At 44.6% G+C, this 21555-nt stretch overlaps 2 protein-coding genes and 1 long non-coding RNA gene across 9 annotated transcripts in view; 2 read left to right on the forward strand and 1 right to left on the reverse strand.

Moving 5' to 3' along the window:
* The window catches only part of MSANTD3 (Myb/SANT DNA binding domain containing 3), a 25977-nt gene extending 20776 nt beyond the window's left edge, over positions 1-5201 (forward strand). For 3 of the 4 annotated variants that reach the window (XM_026506129.4, XM_044386782.3, XM_044386781.3), the window contains exon 3: positions 64-5201. In XM_026506129.4, coding sequence (XP_026361914.1) covers positions 64-470 — 407 coding nt within the window. In that variant the 3' untranslated portion in view covers positions 471-5201. The remainder of the gene's footprint in view (positions 1-63) is intronic. The other variant, XR_008959941.1, reaches the window with a different exon arrangement.
* The window catches only part of LOC125283233 (uncharacterized), a 22068-nt gene extending 1080 nt beyond the window's left edge, over positions 1-20988 (reverse strand). The window contains exons 1-3 of one of the 2 annotated variants that reach the window (XR_007190922.2): positions 20524-20988; positions 19900-20020; positions 19647-19709 (exon numbers count right to left, since the gene is read on the reverse strand). This is a non-coding gene — a long non-coding RNA (uncharacterized LOC125283233). Of the gene's footprint in view, positions 1-19245; positions 19710-19899; positions 20021-20523 lie in introns of those variants that run through there. The other variant, XR_007190921.2, reaches the window with a different exon arrangement.
* The window catches only part of TMEFF1 (transmembrane protein with EGF like and two follistatin like domains 1), a 75580-nt gene continuing 74357 nt past the window's right edge, over positions 20333-21555 (forward strand). For 2 of the 3 annotated variants that reach the window (XM_044386779.3, XM_057313625.1), the window contains exon 1: positions 20333-20963. In XM_044386779.3, coding sequence (XP_044242714.2) covers positions 20768-20963 — 196 coding nt within the window. In that variant the 5' untranslated portion in view covers positions 20333-20767. The remainder of the gene's footprint in view (positions 20964-21555) is intronic. The other variant, XM_026506125.4, reaches the window with a different exon arrangement.

A 21555-nucleotide genomic window follows, 5' to 3' on the forward strand; every position in this document is an offset into this window, starting at 1 on the left:
AGAATCGATTTACTCTCTGCCTGTAAAATCTTTGAACGTGTGTTTTCTGCTACTGTTTTTCAGAATCATTTGCTGTTTCAAATAGAGAACTGTGCGATGATGAGAAAGAGTTCATACATTTTCCAGTGTGTGAGGGGACCTCTCAACCTGAACCCTCGTGTTCAGCTGTCAGAATCACAGCCAATAAACACTACAGGAGCAAAACCTCTCAGGAAGGTGCTTTAAAAAAGATGCATGAGGAAGAACACCATCAACAAATGTCCATCTTACAGCTGCAGCTGATACAAATGAACGAGGTGCATGTGGCCAAAATCCAGCAGATAGAGCGGGAGTGTGAGATGGCAGAGGAGGAGCACAGGATAAAAATGGAAGTTCTCAATAAAAAGAAGATGTATTGGGAAAGAAAACTACAAACGTTCACCAAGGAGTGGCCTGTCTCATTTAACCGGCCCTTTCCCAATTCACCCTAAGACTGCGGGGGCGGCTCCCCTATAACCGATCCGGGACTTGAACTGGCGGTCAGGAATTTGTAACAGAGCTACAACTAGGAAACGTAGAGCGGTAGTAGTCACGTATTTAAGAATACATTCAGGTAAACGGCCGCACCCCGTGTCCCCCTTCAGTGGCAAAGAAGCTGTTCCAGTCTCCTGAAAATGATCACGACGAGTGCTAGAATTCAGAATGTAACGTCTCTTCATTAGAATTCATACGAGAACCATGTACGAGTGTTGTTGTATTTTTTTAACCAGATTGCTAGTGTGACTATAAAGAAGTGTGGCTGAATTTTTTCTTTTTCTTTTTTTTTTTTTTTAAGTGGATGGCAGGACTTTTCTACCCAAATGAACGTGCTGCTGTTGAAAGCGCCTGAAAGACCCGGGAGGCCACACGTTGCTTCTGCAGTGGTGGGGCTGTTGCTCAGAACTCGCTGGAGGTCTTTACGGAACTTTCCTGAGAGCCACACACACAGCACCTCTTGTTTTGTTCTTATTTTTGTTTTGTTTTCAGTGTCGTTCTTTGAGTGGCTTTCCCGATTTTAAACAGTCCAGCATTTGGGAGGATGTTTTCTAACGTGGCTCGTAAACTGCCTTTTAAGGCCTTTCCCCAAAGAGGAGCTTCAAATAGTGGCTCCACCAGTGGTACTTAGTTGGAACTAAGGCTGTAACTGCTTTGAGGGAGACACGTTCATTTAGATTTCTACAATCTGTCATGTCTGTTTTATTAAAAGATAAGACTTGCAATTTTATAGTCACACCGTGTTATGTTTTTTAAAGGTGCTGCCTCCCCCACTGTGCTCATTTTTGCTTTCCCTCTGTAGTGTCCTCCCAACTTTGTGCTACTGAGTTAACGGGTGCCCTCGTTTTAATCTCCAGCCACCTAGGGAAAGAAAGGCCCTTTCCTCACCGTGCTCATGGTGCTAGCTAATAGTAATGCTATGTAGTTTGCATTGCACAGTTGGCATTGGGCTCCTTAAGAACCCATTGCCAACATATTTGGAAATATGGATTGGCAAATGGATATTTTGGTTGAGTTGTGATAGAGCTTCTCCTGTAGCCTGGTGTTAAAAACAGTTCTGGGACTTTGGGCACGGCAGTCGCTGGAACAAGCGAAGTGACACTATGTGCCAAGGCAGGTCAGCAGTTTCTGAGTGTGAAATGTCAAGGCCATGTGGTAGGGAAAGAAAAGTATGTGTGGCAGAGGCTATGTAGGGAGTGTAGGGCTAGGAGTCAGGACCTGAATTCAGATCGTGGCTCTGCCTCAACGTGCTGTGTGCCTGGGGTAACTCCTTTTAATCTGTGGCTCTGGTCTTTCCTGTCTGTATGGCAAGGATTTGGTCTAGATAATGTTCGGAATCTGCTACAACTCCTTGACTGTGGTGTGGTCTGCATAGCCTTGGAGGGTACCGCTAACATCACAGTTGTCCAGAGGGTCAACAGGGAAGAATTGATTACTGCATGGGCTCAGCTTCCTGCCCTCATAATTTTGGAATTTGGGTCCTGGGGACTCTACGTTCAGTAAGATAAACATATACATGTTATGGATGCCCTGCATAAAACTTAAGTGGGTATCAATTTATTCTCTACTCTGATCATATTTCAAATATCTTAGACGAACTGGTAATTCGAAGGAAAGCTGTGAAGACTAGTCTTCGAAAGGAAGGATCCTTTTGTAAGGGTTTGTGTTCCTCATTTAGTTTTTAACAAATCGACCCTTTAGACAAGACACATCTGGATGAAGTCCCAAGCTTAAATGGTTTTTTGGGGGGACAGGACTTGACTCTTCATGCCCTCCCACCCCCTCAGGACAAGGGCAGTTGAACAGCAGGCCCTCAACACCGATGTGAACGGAGGGAAGTTTTGTTTTGCTTCACGTTCTGGTCCATTTGGAAATCTTGTTAACATGCGGCTTCGGGAGTGGGACCTGAGAGTTTGCATTTCTTACAAGCTCCCAGGTTGTGCCAGTTCTGACTGCCTGGTCACCACACTTCTGTGTAGCAAGGTTCCAGAGGACTCTGTGAAGTTTTTACTCATCATCCTCCCCCTGTCCCCCCCAAATTGGGTCAGGTACACTTGTGTACAGCAGTGTGCCGGATATTATCCTCTCTCAGTACTGATCACTTAAGCACACAAACAACCATGCAGAACACAACACAAAAAATGCTCACACACATAATGAAACTACAAAAACATGGAACTAATTCCTAACCAAATAAAGGATAATGAAACCAGAAGCCTAAAGCACCTTGCTCTACTGTTAATGGTATTTATGAGTTTATAACAGTTTTCAACCTGGGCTATGCATTAGAAATAGTATTTTATAAATAATTAGTACCACCTGGTCCCACTCTCAGACGATTCTGATTCTGTTGACCTGGGTTGGGGCCTGGTCCTCTACATTTTTTGAAAACTTTACTGGAGATTACAACATCACTGGGATTGAGAACCAGTGGTGGAGAGCTCACAGATATGTCTCATTTGATCCTTAATCTTGTGAGGTCATGCAGAAGTGAGGAAGTGATGCTCAGAGAAGAACCATCTGGTACCAGACCAGTAGCCAGTAAATGGCAAAGCAGAAGCTCAGTTCCAGGTCTCTTGACTCCAAAACAAATAGTCCCACCTGTCTGCACTTGTCCCATCCCTCAAAGTTATATCAAGGATTTGTTTTATCCTGAGAGCCAGATCACACCTATAGTGTACTTTGGTGTCTCCATTCATGGACAGGTATATGTTCATTTCACTGTTGAGCAGTTCCTTACCCAAGATGGAAATGCAAAAGCATTTCTTGGTAGGTGCCATAGGGAACAGACACATTTTAAGACTGTTCACCATCCCCTACCTGGCCAAATCATGGACACAGCCCAGCAGGGGAGGTAAGACTTCTACACAGCTGTCATTTCCTCCATTAGTGCATGTCTTCAAGTGCATCTGTAGCTCAGAGCAAATGCCACCTCCTCCAGGAGGAAGGAAGGCCTCCTGGAGGAGGTGGCATCTGAGCTAAGTCTTTGGAGTTGGCATTTGGACAGATGGAGATTCAGAAAGAGGAGAACCTTCAGTAAGTGCAAGGTCCTGTTGAAGATTCAAGATGAGGAGACACAAAACTGGGAGGCAGTGAGAACATGGTGAATTTCCAAATTGGGCAGTAGCATGATCAGCACCGTGCTCCAGGAGGAAGACAAGAAGGTGCAACTGAGTTTAGAGAAGACTGGAGTCTGGGAGGTGAGGTCGGAGGGTCTGGCCCTGGTTAGGACGAGATGATAGGAGGGTTTAGAGGAGGCTGTAGTCAGACTGAGGGAGACCAAGGTGAAAGGCACTGCAGAGAGGGACTCAGGCTTGGCAGTTGATTGCTTTTGTTGGAGAGGAGGGGTGAGTTGCTAAACCCAGATGCCTGAAAGAATAATGCTGCCCATTGAAAAAAAGGCAGAAAGAATGCATTTCTGCTTCTGATCCAACCCCGGAGAAGCCGAAAGAGGAACTAATGCTTTTGCCTGCCACTTAGCCTCAAACGCGAGCACCTCCACCCATCTCTGCCTGGCTTGTCCCCTCTCCGCTCTGACTTCTGCCTCTTCTCCTTGTCCACCTGACACTTTAGCGCCCCCTGATTTGGTGCTGTCTCTGCCCCCAGTACCTCCACTGCAGCTGGTGGTGCATGTCACCATCTCTTATAATGGCTTTGCACTAAAAAGATCAGAAAAGGTTCTTTCCTTAGTGTCCCATGTTGTATAAAGGGGCATTGGCTGAGAGGGGCTGGTAATCCCCATGTGTGCCTATCACAGCCCCTTTACAAAAGTCAAACATGGAATCCTACCCTATTATGCAACAGAATTTTAGGGACTGTTTGAGGAATTTTGCAGAGAGAATCTTAAAATGCATTGGCTTTTCTTTTCTTTTCTTTTAGAAGAAGAAAGAGAATAGAGGGAGAGAGGTGGCGTGGTGGCAGAGTGCATTTGAGTTGTCAACAGCCTCTGCAGTGTCAGGTCAATTACATCAGCACTTGGTCTGGACCAGGGGAAAGGAATGGCTCTGCCTCCTGGGAATGTCAGAAGGACCTGATAATTATATTTGGCAAAGCCACGAGGAGTGGTTCTGTAATATCATTGCTAAGAAGTACCCTTTTAATAGCATTTCTGGATGTCTGAGCTTTTCAAATGGAGTGACACTTCTTTTCTGCTGTGGGATTCCCTTCTGTTGGGCTGCTTCCAGCCGGCCCTCCTGTTCTTCCTCGCTCTTGCTTTGATACCACTTCATATTTTCTGTCTTCCGCCTTCCGGGCACTGTTCCTCCAGCCCCTCCTTCTGCATCCACAACAGCTCCCACTCTCCCCTGTTTTAGAGGCGGAGTCATGTGAGAACGTGTGTGAGGGAAGTACTTGCCAAAGGGCAGCACGTTCTTCATCTGGTATCAACAAGGTGCAGCGTAGCCTTAGACCAGCCAAACTGTGGACAACCTGCTTCCGGGCTGCATCTGCTACTTTTGTGTTGGTGGGACTCAGAAGTCATGGGAAAGATCACCAGTGATCCGTGACAGCAACAAATTCTTTTCCTAATCGTGCCATATATTATGCCCTTCAACGCAATTTACTAATCTTTGCCTCCGTTTCTCCATCTGTGAAAGTGGTGTAATACTTATCTACCTCCCTTAAATGTTGTGAAGATTAGTCTATGTTAGTAAAGCACTTTTGAAATAAAGAGTGATGTAAAGCATTTTAACATTATTGTTGTCATTGTGATGTGGATGCCGTCCTGTAGAGAAGCCGCCTTCCAGGGGAGGTACCCCAGGTACGCTGCGGTTCAGGAACACCCAGTATAGAAAACTCCCATAACGGATCCAAGGGTGGGATTATTTTCTTTGTGAACAATTTCGACATGACATTTTCTTCGACAGCCCTTTGGTGCATTTAGAATGAGATCCAATTTATAGAAGAGTGATTGAAGTAAGATTTTTAAAGAACATATCTATTGAACCTCCATTACCCACTATAACTGTTGCGTGTGCAAGCTGATTGTTACCCTAACAGTGCCGTTTATCATCACTAGGTGGAAAAGTTCTAATCCTATATTCTCCAGATATCCAGACTATGTGTGAAGGTCCTCTCACTGTTGCCACTCCTTGGAATGAACAGAATGGTGATCACGCTTCTTCTGAATGAGAGGATCAGAAGCTCTAGTTCTACTTGCAAAATGCCCTCACAGCACTGCCAGTGTGTGTATGTGTGTGTGTGTGTGTGTGTGTAAGACCAACCATGTACCTTCATTAAAGGGCTCAGAGTGGGAGGTTCTCTGTCCATAAACATGGGCTCTCTTTCTTAACTCCTGGTAACTGCCAAGAGATTTAATTGGTTTGAGTTTTCTTTTTATGGGCTTGTTGGGGGAAAAAAATTCCAAGCCCTGTTATTTAGGAAGTTGGTTATTTTTGATAAAAAGGATACTTGTTATAGAGACAATACTGTAGTAGATGTAGAAGTTAAGGTTTCAGTTTTTTGTCCCATCTTCTGGTTCAGCTTCCAGAGTAACCAAGACGGAAGCCCAGAGGTTGGCGCTCTGCTGGTGAGGGGCATATGCATCTAGATTCTTATTCTTGAGTCTCAAAGAGTGTCTTCGAATGTGCTAGTATTAGATCCTCTGCAGGACTGGAGGGTGGTCAGGCCAGCCACTCAATCACTGGGAAGTCTGGGGGGTAGGTGGGCAGATCTACTCTAATGTGGTCACTCTGAGCCCCAGACTGAAGGGGCAGGAGCTGTTATTCAGGGGAAGCTCTTCTCATTGTGATGGCAGAAGTACAAGAGGACAAGCCCGACTGTGGAAACACATTTTAAATTTCAGCGTTAAATCTGCTAACGTGTCCTTGGCCAAAGTCAAGGGGAGGGAAGTAGAGTCCTCCTAAGAAGGTGAGGGGAAGAGGTGAATATTTTGAACAACAATCTAGTCTGCCACAGTATCAAAGGGGACCTGTGGAATACCAAGAAGTTGAGATAATATAATAAATCAAAGAGCAGAGCACCTAGGAAGAAATGTGTCCCTGGTTTCCATCTTCTACTGAGGCACCCCTTCCTTCTTTCCTTCGTCTCTCTTTTGGGAGAGAAGGCTTTAAAACAGTGATGATAATAAGTAATAGGGATGTTGGTTTAAATGAGTAGTATGTGTTTAGTTCTATGCATTTAGAACAGAGCCTGGCACATAAATACTAAGTTTTAGTCATTATTTTTTTCTCTCAAGTTCATATGGCTTCTAAATGGGACCACAGAGATTTGAACCCAAGTGGCCTGGCTCTGGAGCTCATGCTTTTAAGAATCATAATACACATGGAGCATCTGGCTGGCTCAGAGCATGCAACTCTTGATCTTGGGGTTGTGAGTTCGAGCCCTATGTTAGGTGTGGAGATTACTTAAAAATAAAAAAAATCTTTAAAAAAAAGAATCATAATACACAGCTTTTCTATTCAGAGCCTAAGTTCAAATTGTAGTTTTGCAAAGAACATGACCTCCTGAATATCAGACTATAATCCGTATAATATCTATTTCCCAAGATTGCTATAGTGATTATATGAGAATACAAATATGGAGGAGTCATATAAACTATAAAGTTAAAAATTACAAAAAGGAGTCCTTAAGTATCTCTTCTGATATGCTGTGTTACAAGAGAATCCCAGACTCTCTTCTGACATCACAGAACTTCATCTTAGTCTCTCCTTGCAGTCTCCCCTCTCTGGCACTCCCTGAGTACACCCATCAGTCTCTGTTTCAGAGCCTGGCTCTGTGCAATTACTTCCATTGATCCCTCTAGCTGGATGCTATCAGCCTCTCTACAAGCCCTTCCCATCACCCATGCTGCTGAAGTGTCACCCATTCTTCAAAGTCAAATGACACCAGGACACACTCCTGGAACCTGGGCTGTGGTCCCAGGTTTGCTGGTAACTCATCATACGAGTGAGGACAAGTTACTAGGTCTTTCTCAATATTAATTTCCTTGTTTGAAAAATAAGGAAGTTGGAGGAGAGGCTCTCTAAATTCCCTTTCCCTGTTCTCATTAGTCTAATTCTCAAACTAATCTTCTCAATTTACTGCATGTAACCCAAATTTTCAATTTAGCATTCTCTTTAACAGATAACGTGCACATAAATGGAATTCAGCGTCCAGAGTGCTAACCATTACACCATGGAACCCTGCTTCATAGATGGAATTCAAATACTGCATCCAAGTCCCAAGGTTGAAAGCTCCATTTGTAGAAGTTATTGATATTAGGATAATGATTGGACTTAAATAGTTTTGAAACAATCTAAGTACAGTCAATACAAGAACTTCTATATAATGGGCAAAAAAGGGTTGCTACTTCCCAAAATGTAATTTTCCTAACAAAATGTAATTGCGTAGTTTCCTTTAGCTGTTTCAAATTGCCCAATTCTATAGATTATAGAATACTTCTATTTTACAAATTGCCCTTAGGCAATAATGTGTAGATTTTTGCATATGTTTTAAAAATTCTTATCAGTTGATTTCGTAGATGACATCTGTTGTAAAACCAGGGGTGTCTGAAACCTACTTCAAGTGAAGGAAGGAAGGGAGGTAGTATTGAACATCTGTGGGTCTAGGCACATTTGTATATTATTTCATTTAATTCTTAAAATATTCTATAGGAATCGGTAATATCTATATTTAATTTTTTAAAGATTTATTTATTTGAGGGGGGAGGGGCAGACGGAGAGGAAGAGAGAGAATCTCAAGGAGACTCTGCTGAGCACAGACCCCAACTCGGGGCTTGATCTCAAGACCCTGACACTCTGAGCTGAAACCAAGAGTCAGATGCTCAACCATCTGAGGCACCCATCTATATATTAAAGAGAATGAAATGAAGATTGGAGAGGTTAAGCGACTTGTTCAAAATCACATACCTGAACTGTACACTTAAAAATGGTTAAAATGGGGGGCGCCTGGGTGGCTCAGTTGGTTAAGCATCTGCCTTCAGCTCAGGTCATGATCTCAGGGTCCTAGGATTGAGACCCTTATGGGCTCCCTGCTCCGTGGGGAGTCTGTCCCTCTCCCTCTGCCCCTCCCCCAACTCGTGCTCGCTCTCTCTCTCAAATGAATGAAATCTTTAAAAAATGGTTAAAATGGGGGCACCTGGCTGGCTCAGTTAGTTAAGTGTCTGCTTTCAGCTCAGGTCATGATCCCAGGGTCCTGGGATGGAGCCCCATGTTGGGCTCCCTACTCAGCTGGGAGCCTGCTTCTCCCTCTCCCCTCTGCTCATGCTCTCTCTCACTCTCTTTCTCTCTCAAATAAATAAATAAAATCTTTTTAAAAAATTAAAAAATGGTTAAAATGGTAGATTTTATGTCAGCACAATAAAAAAGAAAAACCAATCACATACCTAGTGAACAGCTCAACTAGGTTTAGATATCTAGTTAGTATGCTTTAGTTAGTCTATTTACAGCATGGGAGAAAATAAGCAACTTTGGTTATGTTTATCAAATATCTGCCACCACTGAGGAGCCAGAAACAAAGAGAAGCAGAGAGAAGAGCTAAGTAAGGTTAAAGATGTCGGCAACAGCAAAGGTGGTAGTCCAATTCTGTTGGACAGCAAGCTGAGAATCAGGACCAAGGCAAAAAAGAGAGGTCACCCATCAGTCTGGCCATGTAGATTAGTGTTTCCCAAATATTAATGTGCACGGGAATCACCTGAGCATTTTGTTGAAATTGCATTCTAATTCAGTAAGTCTGGGGTGGAGCCAGATTTTGCATTCCTAACAAGCTCCCAGGTGCTAGTGATGTTGTTGGTCCATGGACCAAACATCGAGTAGCAAGGATTTTAGATCAAGGTAACCTAAGTGTGGTTTTCAGAACCCTCACAGCACAGAATCTGGGGGTGCCCGCACGAAGCAAATTCTGGGCCCAACCCAGACCTACTGAATCAGAATCCCTGCAGGCTGGCCTGGAATTCTACACTTTTAACAAGCTTCCCAGTTGCTTGTTAGGTATGATAAAATTCCAGAACCACTGCTAATAGGGCATCACCATGGCGTGATAACACAAATCACTTCATGTGCATACTCGTTTCCAGTTGATAAAGCCTTTTCACATCCTGTTTCTCCCGTCCCTGTACAGCAGGATGATGAAGGCACTACCATGAGCCCCACAGTGCTGACAAGGAATCTAACAGATCCTGTGGTTAAGTGCTGGACCCAAAGGTGCTCTGTCTCCTAGAAAAGTGTTCTTTTTATTATTTTGTGGCTCTCTCTCCCACTTTACCATATCTTCACTTATACTCCTACACAAATTAGAAGTTCTTTTATGTCTAAAAAGCTTTGCAGAGCAATTTTCTTGCTATGATGCTTTTAAAGATTTCAATCTAATTTAATTTAGCACATTAAGAAGCACAGTTTATGCTTATAAGGATAAAGCTACGCAAGGTCATGGCAAAAACAAAAGTTAGATGAAGTAATGAAGAAATAGACGCATTGAGGTTTTTTTTTAATCCTTTTTTTAACTCTTCACCTAGATTTACCAATTGTTAGCAGCTTTTCTCTCTTTCAAGCACTTGAAAGCTGCAGATATTATGACACTTTGCCCCTAAATTATTCAGCATGCATGGACTAAGGATAAGAACATGCTCCTACATTACCATGATCCCATTATCACCCCTAAGAAAACTGGTATTAACTCAATAATATCATCTATGTGTAGTCTACATTCCAATTTCTCTAGTTGCCTTAAGAACATTTTTTATTGCTGTTGATTTTCTCAGATTCAATCAAGGTTTATTGCATTTGGTTGTTTTTGTCTTTTTAGTCTAATTTAATCTAGAACAAACCTCTCTCCTTTTTGTTTTTCATGACATTAAATTTCTTTTAAGTCCAGGCCTTGTCAATGTGCCCCACGTGCTGGATTTATTTGATTACTTCTTCATGATTAGATTCAGGTTAAACTTCTTTGACAAGACTGTCATGTAGATAATGTCATGTACTTCTCATTACATAATTTTGGGAGTCATGTGGTCGAAAGCTGCCCCCACCATTGGGGAAGCTAAATTTGATCACCTGGTGAAGGCAATATCTGCTAAGTCTCTCCATTACGAAGTTACTTTTTTTTCACTTAATAAGTTATCTGTGGGGTGATACTTAAAGACTCTGAGTATTCTGTCCCCAACAAACTTCCACCCAATGGTTTTAGCATCCATAAATGATCATCACTCTGATTAGTTATTTCATGGGGATTGCAAAATTATGATTAAATCAGTCTTGACCATTTGCCAGCATTCATATGGAAATGAGGTACGCCAGATCCAAGAAAAATCTGGATTTAGTTCACACTGGTTACCCCAACCTTCTTAAGGAGCTATCTTCCTTAGAACCCCTCTGCTGGAGGTGCGTAGTAAGAGGGGTAGTTTTTTCTTTCTTTCTTTATTTCCCCCCTGCCAATGTTAATAAATGCCCACATGAGAGAAAGGACTCCTAACTTCCTTCCCCTAAGCACTCCTGCTTCAGGTTGCTTCTCTGGTCTCTGCCTCTGGTGCTATGGATCTCTCCTGAGCTCTGCTGGGAAAAACACATATTTTCTCTCCCCTTAACATCAGTGACCACTCTTCCCAAATCTGACCCAAAATTTCTCTATAGTAGGGACATGGCCAGTAGTCTGGCTGAGAGGGAGGGCGAGGGTACTTGGTTTGAAGTGTCTATTACATATATTGCATGTTTTAGATCAGCTAAAAAAAAAACTAACTTTGTATAAAAGATAGGGAGAATGCAATTGCCCACATCAATGATGGTAATGAAGATTGGGTTAGAAAGGCTAAGAGGGAGCTGATGGGGATCACAGTGGGGCCATAGCTGCCTTAAGCTACCTTTTGACCCTCCCGCCCTCCCCCCACCATCCCCACTGCACCCCTGCCTCCTTTTCTCTTGAGAACATCAAAGCCAAGATCGAGGAATTTCCTCAATATCTAATAGCATATCTACAAACCCACTTGAGTCAGCCTCCATTCTACCTTCCCTCTTACTACAAAGAAAGTGTCATCTTTCAAGTCAATCCCTCCAGTCTCTGCTTTGAATTCTACCCCTTCAAGTGTCTTGAAATTATCCTCATCCTACTACTGATTATCTTTTACTGTGTGTTGTGTATTCAACTCTCCCCACCCCACTGGATCTTTATCATCATTGGTTTTTTGTTTTGTCTTGTTTTGTTTTTTGAGAGAGAGAGAGGAGTGTGAGGGGACAGGGAGGGGCAGAGGGAGAGGAAGAGGGAGAGAATCTTTTTTAATTTTATTATTATTATTATTATTATTATTATTATTATTATTCGACAGAGATAGAGGCAGCCAGTGAGAGAGGGAACACAAGCAGGAGGAGTGGGAGAGGAAGAAGCAGGCTCATAGCGGAGGAGCCTGATGTGGGGCCCGATCCCATAACGCCGGGATCATGCCCTGAGCCGAAGGCAGACGCTCAACCGCTGTGCCACCCAGGCGCCCCAAGGGAGAGAATCTTAAACAGACTCCACATTCAGTGTGAGCCCAACCCCGACACAGGACTAGATCTCATGACCCTGAGATCATACCTGAGCCGAAACCAAGAGTTGGATGCTTAACTGATTGAGCCACCCCAGGTGCCCCATCATCATCATTTAAATATTGTTCAGTCTCATCTTAAAAAGTCCCTCTTCCATCCACAGTCACCTCTAGCTTTGTTTCTCTTCACAGCCAAGCTATCTTAATATTCTGTCTCCACTTCCTATTTCCCACTTAATGTCTCAACATGCTCTAATCTGGATATTACCCTTACCGCTTTACCACTTAACAGGCTCTTGCTAAGATCACTGATGACTTCAAGTGGATATATCCATTGGACACTGTTTAGTACTCATTTTGCTTGATCATTCAGCAGCATTTGACCAGTTGATCATGTCCTGCTTCTTGAAATACTTTTTGGTCACCGTGACATTGTTCTTTCCCCATTTTCCTCCTAATTTTCTGGCAGTTCTTTCATAGTTCTCTCCATTGGAGTTCCTCAGGGCTTCAACCTAGGCCCTCTTCTCATTTATGGTATCTCCTACACTTTGAAGTCATCACACCCACTTCCATAACTTCAATTAATTTATCCTCTGATGACTCCCATACCTCTATGTCCAGTGTAAATCTCTTAAGAGGGGCGCCTGGGTGGCTCAGTCAGTTAAGCATCTGCCTTCGGCTCAGGTCATGATCTCAGGGTCCTGGGATTGAGCCCCACATCAGGCTCCCTGCTCAGTGGGGAGCATGCTTCTCCCTCTCCCTCTGCATCTCCCTCTGCTTGTGCTCACTCTCTCTCTGTCAAATAAATAAATAAAATCTTAAAAAAATATAAATCTCTTAAGAACACCAGACTTATAAATCCAACTGGCTCAATACAGATGCCTCACTGGCCACTCAGACTTAGTGAGCCTACAACTGAACTCATCACCCTCTCTCCAAACCTGCTTCTTCTCCAGAAATGGCTATTTTAGTAAATGCCACTGAACCGAGGGATAACCGTGGCTTGACACTTTCTCCCCACATCTAGTCAGTCACCAAATTCTGTTGATTTCCCCCCCTTAATCTAATTTATTTACCTGTTCCCATCTTTCCTAGTCCAAGCCACCATCATCACTCACCTAGACCAGTGCAATAGCTCTCCCATGGTTTTCTTGGGTACACTGTGCCTTTCCAATCCACTCTGTACACTGCAGCCCAAGTGATTTTTTCAATAGCATCACTGAGATATAACTAACATACCTTATGGCTTACACCTTTAACTAAGTGATCTTTTAAAAACACAAATCTGAGCACGCAATTTCCTGTTTATAATCTTAGGATGGAGTCTGAATCCTTGTTCTGGCTTGAAAGGCCTCATGTGATCTGGCCTGTGCTTCTTGACGTCTCCAACCTTATTCTTTATGTCATTCGCCTCCTCACTTTCCCAAGCTTTAGCCACAGCTGCCTTCTCTGCTTCTAAATTTGCCATATTCTTTCATTTTTACATGCTTAACTTTCTTCATGGAATACTGTTCCCTTTCTACTCCCTTCTAACTCTTCAGTCTTCCAGCCTTAGCTTACATATCACTTCTTTGGAGAAGCTTTCCTTGACACCCTCCACCCCTGGTGTGTGAGGGATCCCTGTCTGATGCTTTCACACATGCTTTGCAAAAACCCTTCACAATTGTAATTGTTTAAAGGCTGACTCCCTGTTGGACTACTATCTTGTTCACTTGTGCATCCTCAGTGGCTAATGTGGTTGCCTGGCACATAACTGGCAATCCCTAAACACTGGTGGATGAATGTGGGATGAATGGTGCTACTATCACCAGTCTCCATACCCTGTCTTGCTCCCTGCTCCCACTGTTGTTGAAACCACCACTACCAGAGCTGTCCTAAGTCTTATTGTGATTGTTCTGTATTGAGAGAAACAGCTTCAGAATGTGGTCTTTGTTTCACCTTTATAAATTCCTTAATTAGGAACCCAGACTAAGTGCCAAGTCTAACTGTATTGACCCTGATGCTGAGTCCCGAGGCCATCAGATTGTAGGAAATACTTTTCAACTAAGAGCCAAGGAAGGAGAATTAGAAAACAGTTAACTCAATTTAAGCTCACATGTACCCATACAGATGAGTTGCTATATACGGTACACAGATACATACATGTAACCGTGCATGTACAAACACAGAGCCCAGCTGTCACACTCAAATATGCACACATATGCGCTCTCACAGAGGCAACCTGATATATACTCATTCCCTACATATGTACACAGAGAATAAAATGACATATGCTTGGTGCTTTTGCATATGTACAGAGGCAAGCTGATACATTCATTACATATGTACACACACAGGCAAATGACATATGTTCCATACATATGTATACATACAGAGGCAAGCTGACATACTTAAATACATGGTGGTAAAGTGTCATTATTTAACTCCTTTGAACTCACTCTAACTTCTCTATGTACTTAGCTCTTTGCTTTCTCTCTTTCATGGTTCTTAACTCAGTGGATGCCATTCTCAAGTTCCCAGACTCTTGGCTGTAACCTCGTGTCCTTCCCTTTGACCCACCTGGCTATTTGTCACCACTTTTCCTCTCAGGAGCTTGGCTGCCTCTGCCTGTCAGCAGGCCGCCCTCCTGCAGGTCTCTCTAGCAACCAGCCAGCTCACATGAACTGTTTTGACTGCTGACTTTAACTCTTTGAGCTTTGTTTTAGACCATAGGCTCTCGCGTCAGACAGACCTTGATTTGAGTACCAGTCCGGCTGCCTGTTCTCTGTGTCACCTTAGGCAAATTATTTAACCTCTCCAAATCTCAGTCTTCTCAGCTACAGAATGAGGATAATAATAGCACCTTCCCCATTAGGTTTTTGGGAACATGACATTAGATAATACACATGAAGCTCTTAGCCTAGTATATAAATGCAGTTAATGGCTATTGCCACTAATACTAGTTAGCATTTATTATGTGCTTACTTCACCACTACTTTTCCTACCCAATTATTTATTGAGTACTTACAATGTACAAAGCATGATTCTAAGAATTTTACCCACTCAAACCCATTTTAACCTTACAATAACCCTATGAAGCAGATAGAAATTTTATCTCCATGTTACAGATTATGAAACTGAGGCAGAGAGAAGTTAAGTAACTTGCCCAAGGTCATAGAGCTAGAAGGCAGCAGAGTTAAGATGCAAAACCAGATGGTTTGGTTCCAGAGCTTACACTCTTAATTACTATGCTATACCTCTTACTACCATTTATGTGTGATTGTCTTTGTCAGAGAAGCTAATTCTTTGGTCCAATCCTTTATGAGTTAAGCCCTTGGAGAAATTTTTGAATTGCAGCTGAAAATTTCCATTTGCTGAAAGATGGAGAAAAATCATAATTCTGTATTCAGAGCAATACCAAACAACTGAATGACAAGAAGACCTGCAGAGAAACCCAGAGATGCCTCCTCAGTCTCCCTACCCACTCATAGAGACTGTTTGGGTGAGATGCTTTTCAAATTGGCAGAATTATAGTGGTGACGCCTGTTCTTCTCCAGACAGAGTGAGGCTATTTCGCTGGATCCCCATAGCACTTTTTGTTTAGATATCTGTAACCCTTGCCTCCTTGGCTTCTGCCCATCTATGTAATTGAGGACCATTAAGGGGATGTGGGTAACAATCACAGTGCTTTCAACCAGAGTTGTAATTACAAGAACGTAATCACATTACTGTAATCCCTGACTGATCACAAGAAGACAAAAGTCTCCTGACAAGCTGGCGCGGGGCTCAGGATTGTTTGTGCACACTTCTTGGTGGCTGTCATCTTACTGGTGCCAATCTTTGCTCCATTTTGTATGATGATGATGTCTCTAGCTGCTCGCTCATGTTAGTGATGTGGTGGAGCTCTGGAGCTCTGAGAGTCTGGTGACTCCAACTTTCTAGCTTTGTGGTTTGAGTTGTCACTTAACCTCATAAACCTGTTTCCTAATTTATAAAGTGGAAATAATGCCTACCGACAGGGTGGGTGGGAAGGTTAGTGACAACAGATACAAAGTGGCTGGCAATACCTGGGATGTGGTAGGTCCTCAGTGAATTACAGTTACTATTATTATGGCCTGATCTCTCCCACCAGTATTATTGTTATGGGGTCTTCTCCCTAGATTATAAGTTCCATGAGAGCAGGGACTTTGTTTTATTCACTGCTGTTTCTCTGCATCTAGAATGGTGCCTATATCATAGTAGGTCCTCAGCAAATATTTGTTGAATCAATGAATGAAGTTTAAAACAAGCTGACCTTGTTCTCTGTCTTTGCTACACTGGCTGGCATTCAGACCCTTTTTACTCACAGGCATTTGCTCACGATGTTCCCTCTGCCTGGAATACTCTCTCTTCACTTGGTTAACTTCTACTCAACCTTCTGATCTTAGCATAAATGTCACTGTAACAGGTAAACCTCTGACCCTTCCCTTCATAGCATTTATCAACATTGTTGCAATTTCACTTTTATTTGTATAATCGGTTGATTAATATTTGACTGCAAACTTCATCAGGACAGGGACCAGGTCTGTTGTGTTCACCATTATGTTTTCAGGGAGGAGAAGGCCTTCAATACAAACTTAATGAATGACTTCACTCATTCTTTCCATTTTTTGAAAAGACTGCTTTCTCTTGGGGGGGGGGGTCCAATTTCCCAAGATGGGCCAGAGGTCAATCCCAGGCTTGTGTCAGTGCTGCATCATAAATCATTCCAGTGTTTCTGGACTAAGCTCAAGTGCTGTGACTCTCTCCTACCAGGGCCAATTTGTCAGTCCCAAATTGTCTCATTACCATTTATCGGGGCTTCATTATGCAGCTAGACCCTGCAGCAGGAGGTCCAGAAAAGCCAGAATTTTGGCCAGCCTGGGAGTGTGGAGGAGGATTTGCCATTTACTCCTACCCCCACCCCCATTCTCCATTTCTATTTAATGTTATCACACTGAGTTGTCATCGTTAATTTTCAGAGGTCCTCCCACTCTCCCCCCAAGACAGTAAGGCAGAATTATCTCTTGCCCCCAAGGCTACTGTGGTGCCTAGCACGCAGGGCATACTCAAAAAGATTTCTTGAAGGAATGCAATGTTTTCCATGAACGAAGCCTTACCGAAGACAAAAACCAACTCATAAGAGAGGGCGCACTACCTTTTGCTTTTTAAAAAAATTTTAATTTTAAATCTGAGCCAATAAATCTCTTTTTAAGTTAATTTGGGTTGGGTTTTCTGTTACTTGGAACTGAAAACATTCTTTTTTTTTTTTTAAAGAGAGGGAGGGTTTGGGGAGGGGCAGAGGGCAAGGGAGAGAGAAAATCTTAAGCCCTGACCTGGGGCTTGATCGATCCCACAACTCTGAGATCATGACCTGAGCTGAAATCAAGAGTACGACGCTTAACCCACTTAGCCACCCAGGCGCCCCAGAACTGAAAACATTCAACAGAGCATAAATAATGGCATTCAAGTATAGGATTTCTGATACATCATTGTTCAAAAATATTCACTCCCTATTCACTCCTCACTCACCTCCAGAATAGAGTTCCCTACCCCTTTTCTTTGGGTTCAGCTATGAGACTTGACTTAGTCAGTGGGATGTCAGCAGACATGTACAAGCAGGGGTATGAAAAATGCTTGCACAGTTGGGCATGCCCCCTGCACCACTGCCAATTTCATAAGAGTTCCCCTTGGGCAGCTGCTGGGCCCCTTCAGCTGGGGCCCCAGAAGAATAATACTTGAGAAGATCGGAGCTCAACCTGCACACAGGAGTCAAGCCCAGCTGGACCTGCAGCTTGAAGCAGAGCCACTGAGCCAAGCCTAGCCTAGATTCATCAACCCCCAGACCTGTGAGAGATGAATGCTTATTGTGGCACACTGCTAAGGGTTTATGGTTGTTTGTTATGGAGCAATAACTGACTGATCAAGGTGAGGTCAGGGGTTTCCAAAGCTGGCAGTGCATCTGAGTTACTAGAGAACTTTAATATAAATAAGGGGTACTTGCGTACCCCCCTCCCCAAAGCATGTCTGGAGTGGTGTTCACAGATCTACGTTCTTTTAAAACTCTCTGGGTGTTTTTCATGTAGTAAGTCCCATACTCTTTTGTTTTCTAACATTTTGGGGTCACCAATATTAAAGCATGTGATGGGGGATGTATTAGATGACCAGTAAGATCTTTTTTCCTCTCTGAGATTGGATGATTGAGGTCAGAGAAATCCTATTTCTGAAGTAGAGTCCTTTTCAACTTGATGACTTTTGAAAAATCTGAGCTGAATTTTTCCTACCTAATTTGGAGAAAGATGCAGATGTAAATTAATTTCTGCTTTATGGCCACAGGGTTTTTGCTTTTTATTTAAGGGTTGTCTCCTCTTAGTATTTCTGCCTGGGCTATGGTTAGCAGTCAAATGAAAATTAAAGGCAGAATACTGGTGGGTGGGAGAGCCAAGACAGAGGGCGGGAAAGAAGCATAGTAGGGGTCAAGATGAGCAGAGGAGCTGTTGAAGGAATGCTCTGAGAAGGAGCCTTTAGCTGTGGCTTAGGAGTCAGGAACTCAGGATCACACCTGAATTAGAAGCCAGAAGCTGAATTTTCATTGTAACAATTGCCATGCCACTGCTAACACTTTAGAGGTTTGAGGCAAATCTTAACAAAATGTTAATGTATGAATTTGCATAAAAAGCATGTTGAAAATATAAAAGAAAATAGTTTTAAATTATAACAATAAAAATTTTCACTGAAAAAAATTCAGACAATACAGAAAAATATAAAGGACAAGTGCCAATTACTCATAAGCCCACCTTTCAGAGCTAACCACAGTTACTATATAGCTGTATATTCTTCTTGACTTCTTCCCTAGGGACGTGTACATACACACATGTATATTTTAAAAATATAGGATTTTCTTATACTCATCAGAATCCTGCCTTTTTCTATGTTATCATCATAAATAAAGCTGCAAAATATTCCTCTGTACAAAGAGGCACTATATTTCTCACAGATGGATATTTAGATTATATTTACTACTATAAAAAAAGTCATAATGAACATCCATATATATATATTTTTTGTGTGCTCGTACAATGATTTCTTTAGGATAAATTCCAATACATGGAATTCCTAGATTTAAAGGGTAACATATTTTAAAGGTTTTTGATATATAATTGAATTGCCCTCCCAAAATGTATAAATTAATAGTACTAGGTTTTGTTAATTCTTTTAACTATTGTTAATCATGTTCAGGAAGAAAAAATCTTGTGGTCTTAATCTGCCTTTTCTTACTAATGGGTTTAAATATCTTTTCATATATATATAGTCTGTATTTTATGTTAAAAAGACAAGTCAGTTTCTCATTTTTCTGTTATGTCAACTTTTTCTTCTTGGTTTATATTCTTTATATTAAGTATATTGTCTCTTATTCACATTGAAAATACTTTCCCTGATGTGGCTTTGCTTGTGGTGGCTCTTCACACATCTTAAAATTTTGAGTCAAATTTATCAATTTTTCAATGAGATTTAAAAAATTCCAAGGTGAGAAGCAGCATGATCTATGAAAAAGGCAGAGGACCTTCAAACAATTTAGTCCATAATTTTACTGCCTGAGGCTGGGTGTCATCTATCATGATGTGACAGGAAGAGCACTGGACTGGGAGTCAGATCACTTTACCTCTCTGGGTCCCAACTTCCTCATCTGTGGAATGGGGATAAGAATGAAAACTCCCTTGCAGGGCTGTAAAAGAGAATTGGAAAGAATGATCGTAAAGAGCTTCGTCCAGGTCGTGCATAAGGCAAGTCCTCTCTCTGTATTGGCTGTTAGTAGTGGGAGAGGGCAATACAGACTTTTAAAACCGTATTTTAAATTCAGTTGGTGTATGTAGGAAAGGTGTGGGGGCGAGGAGCCTAGAAATTTAGCCATTTACCCCATCTCTAAGAACTGCACAGTTGGAGTCGGCACTTGGGTTCCAATTCGAGTCCTGTCCATTTCTTGGTATGCGACCTTGGACGAGTCACCTTCACCTCTTCTCGGCTTAATTTCTTCACCTAGAAAATAGATGTATACTGGACCACCTGCTCTTCTCTCCCAGCCCTGCTGCTGGGCGAAGGAAATGCTTCAAAACCACTTGCAAAGGGCGGCAAAAATGTCTGTCAGGGTAGTACCTACGGAGCATCCCCGGCGTCCGCCAGCCCCCCGCGGCCCCGCGGAGGAGCGCCCGCGACCCCCGCCCTCGGCGCTCCAGCCCCGCCGCAGGAACAATAGCTCCCCCGGAGGCGGCGCCGGCCGCGGGCGGGGGCGGAGCTGCCGACGCGGGCGCTGGGGGTGTGCGCGGGGCGGGGTCGCAGCCACCCCTCCCGCCCGCGGCTCTGTCACGCGCCCCTCACCGGGCGGGCCGGGGTCTTTGTGACGCGGTGGCGACGGCCGCGGACACAAAGGGAAGGCGAGCCGCGAGTGAGGGGCTGGGCCTGCCCCCGCCCCGCGACCCCCGCCCGCCGCGCGCGCGCCCGTTCACGCCCCCAGCCTCGCTCTCCCCCACGCGGGCTCGTACCCTCGCGCGCACCCTCGCGCGCCCGCGACCCTCGCACGCGCCCGGACCCTCCGACTCTGTCCCGAGCGCGGCGGGCCAGGGCCTGGCGGGCGCTGCGGGTGGGACCGAGATGCTGAGGGGCTGCTCCCGGGCGCAGCGGCGCGGCTGCTAGGAGGTGCCGAGGCAGCGGCGGGGCTCCCGGCGCGCGGCTGGATGCCCTGGGCCTGCGGCTCCCTGCGCTTCCCGCCGTCCAGGGGCGCCAGCCATGGGCGCCGCGGCCGCTGAGGCGCCGCTTCGGCTGCCTGCCGCGCCCCCGCTCGCCTTCTGCTGCTACACGTCGGTGCTTCTGCTCTTCGCCGTCTCTCTGCCCGGGAGCCGCGCGTCCAACCAGCCCCCGGGTGGCGGCAGCGGCGGCGGCGGGGACTGTCCCGGCGGCAAAGGCAAGAGCATCAACTGCTCAGGTAGGAGCGGCCGGAGCCCGCCCCTGCGGCCCCTCCCTCCCTCCGCTGCCGCCGCCCTCCCCGTCCTCTCGGCCCCGCTGGGAAAGGCCGGGGCGCGGGGCTCCGGGAGAGCGGGGCCCGGGGTTGAACGAGGGCGGAGGGCAGGGCGCGAGCGTGCCTTGTGGGCTCGGGACCCGGCGTTGGGCGTGGGGAGTGGCCGTGAGTGCGACCATGTGTGTCGAGTGTCTGGGCGAGAGCGGCTCGGCGTGCGGTGAGGTGGTGGGGACGGGACCCCGCGCCGCGAGGGAAGCCGGCCGGGGCTCCTGGTGTGACCGTGGGTGTGCACGGGGGAGCTCGTGTTTGTGTTGTGAAGGCTCAGGGGAGGCAGGGATTGTGTGTGTGTGTGTGTGTGAGAGAGAGAGAGAGAGACAGAGACGGTGAGGGGCGGGGGGGGGGGGGGCCCGAGCCTGAGAGCCAAGGGAGTGACCATATGCTGGGGAGATTCTTAGGACACTGGGGTCTTGGAGTGATCCTGTGGGTAAGGGGAACGGTGGCCCAGAGGACGTGGATTGACGATGGTAGAAGTGTGTGTGTGTGTGTGTGTGTGTGTGTG

The sequence above is a fragment of the Ursus arctos genome, unplaced genomic scaffold, assembly GCF_023065955.2.
Source record: "Ursus arctos isolate Adak ecotype North America unplaced genomic scaffold, UrsArc2.0 scaffold_18, whole genome shotgun sequence".
Taxonomy (NCBI): domain Eukaryota; kingdom Metazoa; phylum Chordata; class Mammalia; order Carnivora; family Ursidae; genus Ursus; species Ursus arctos.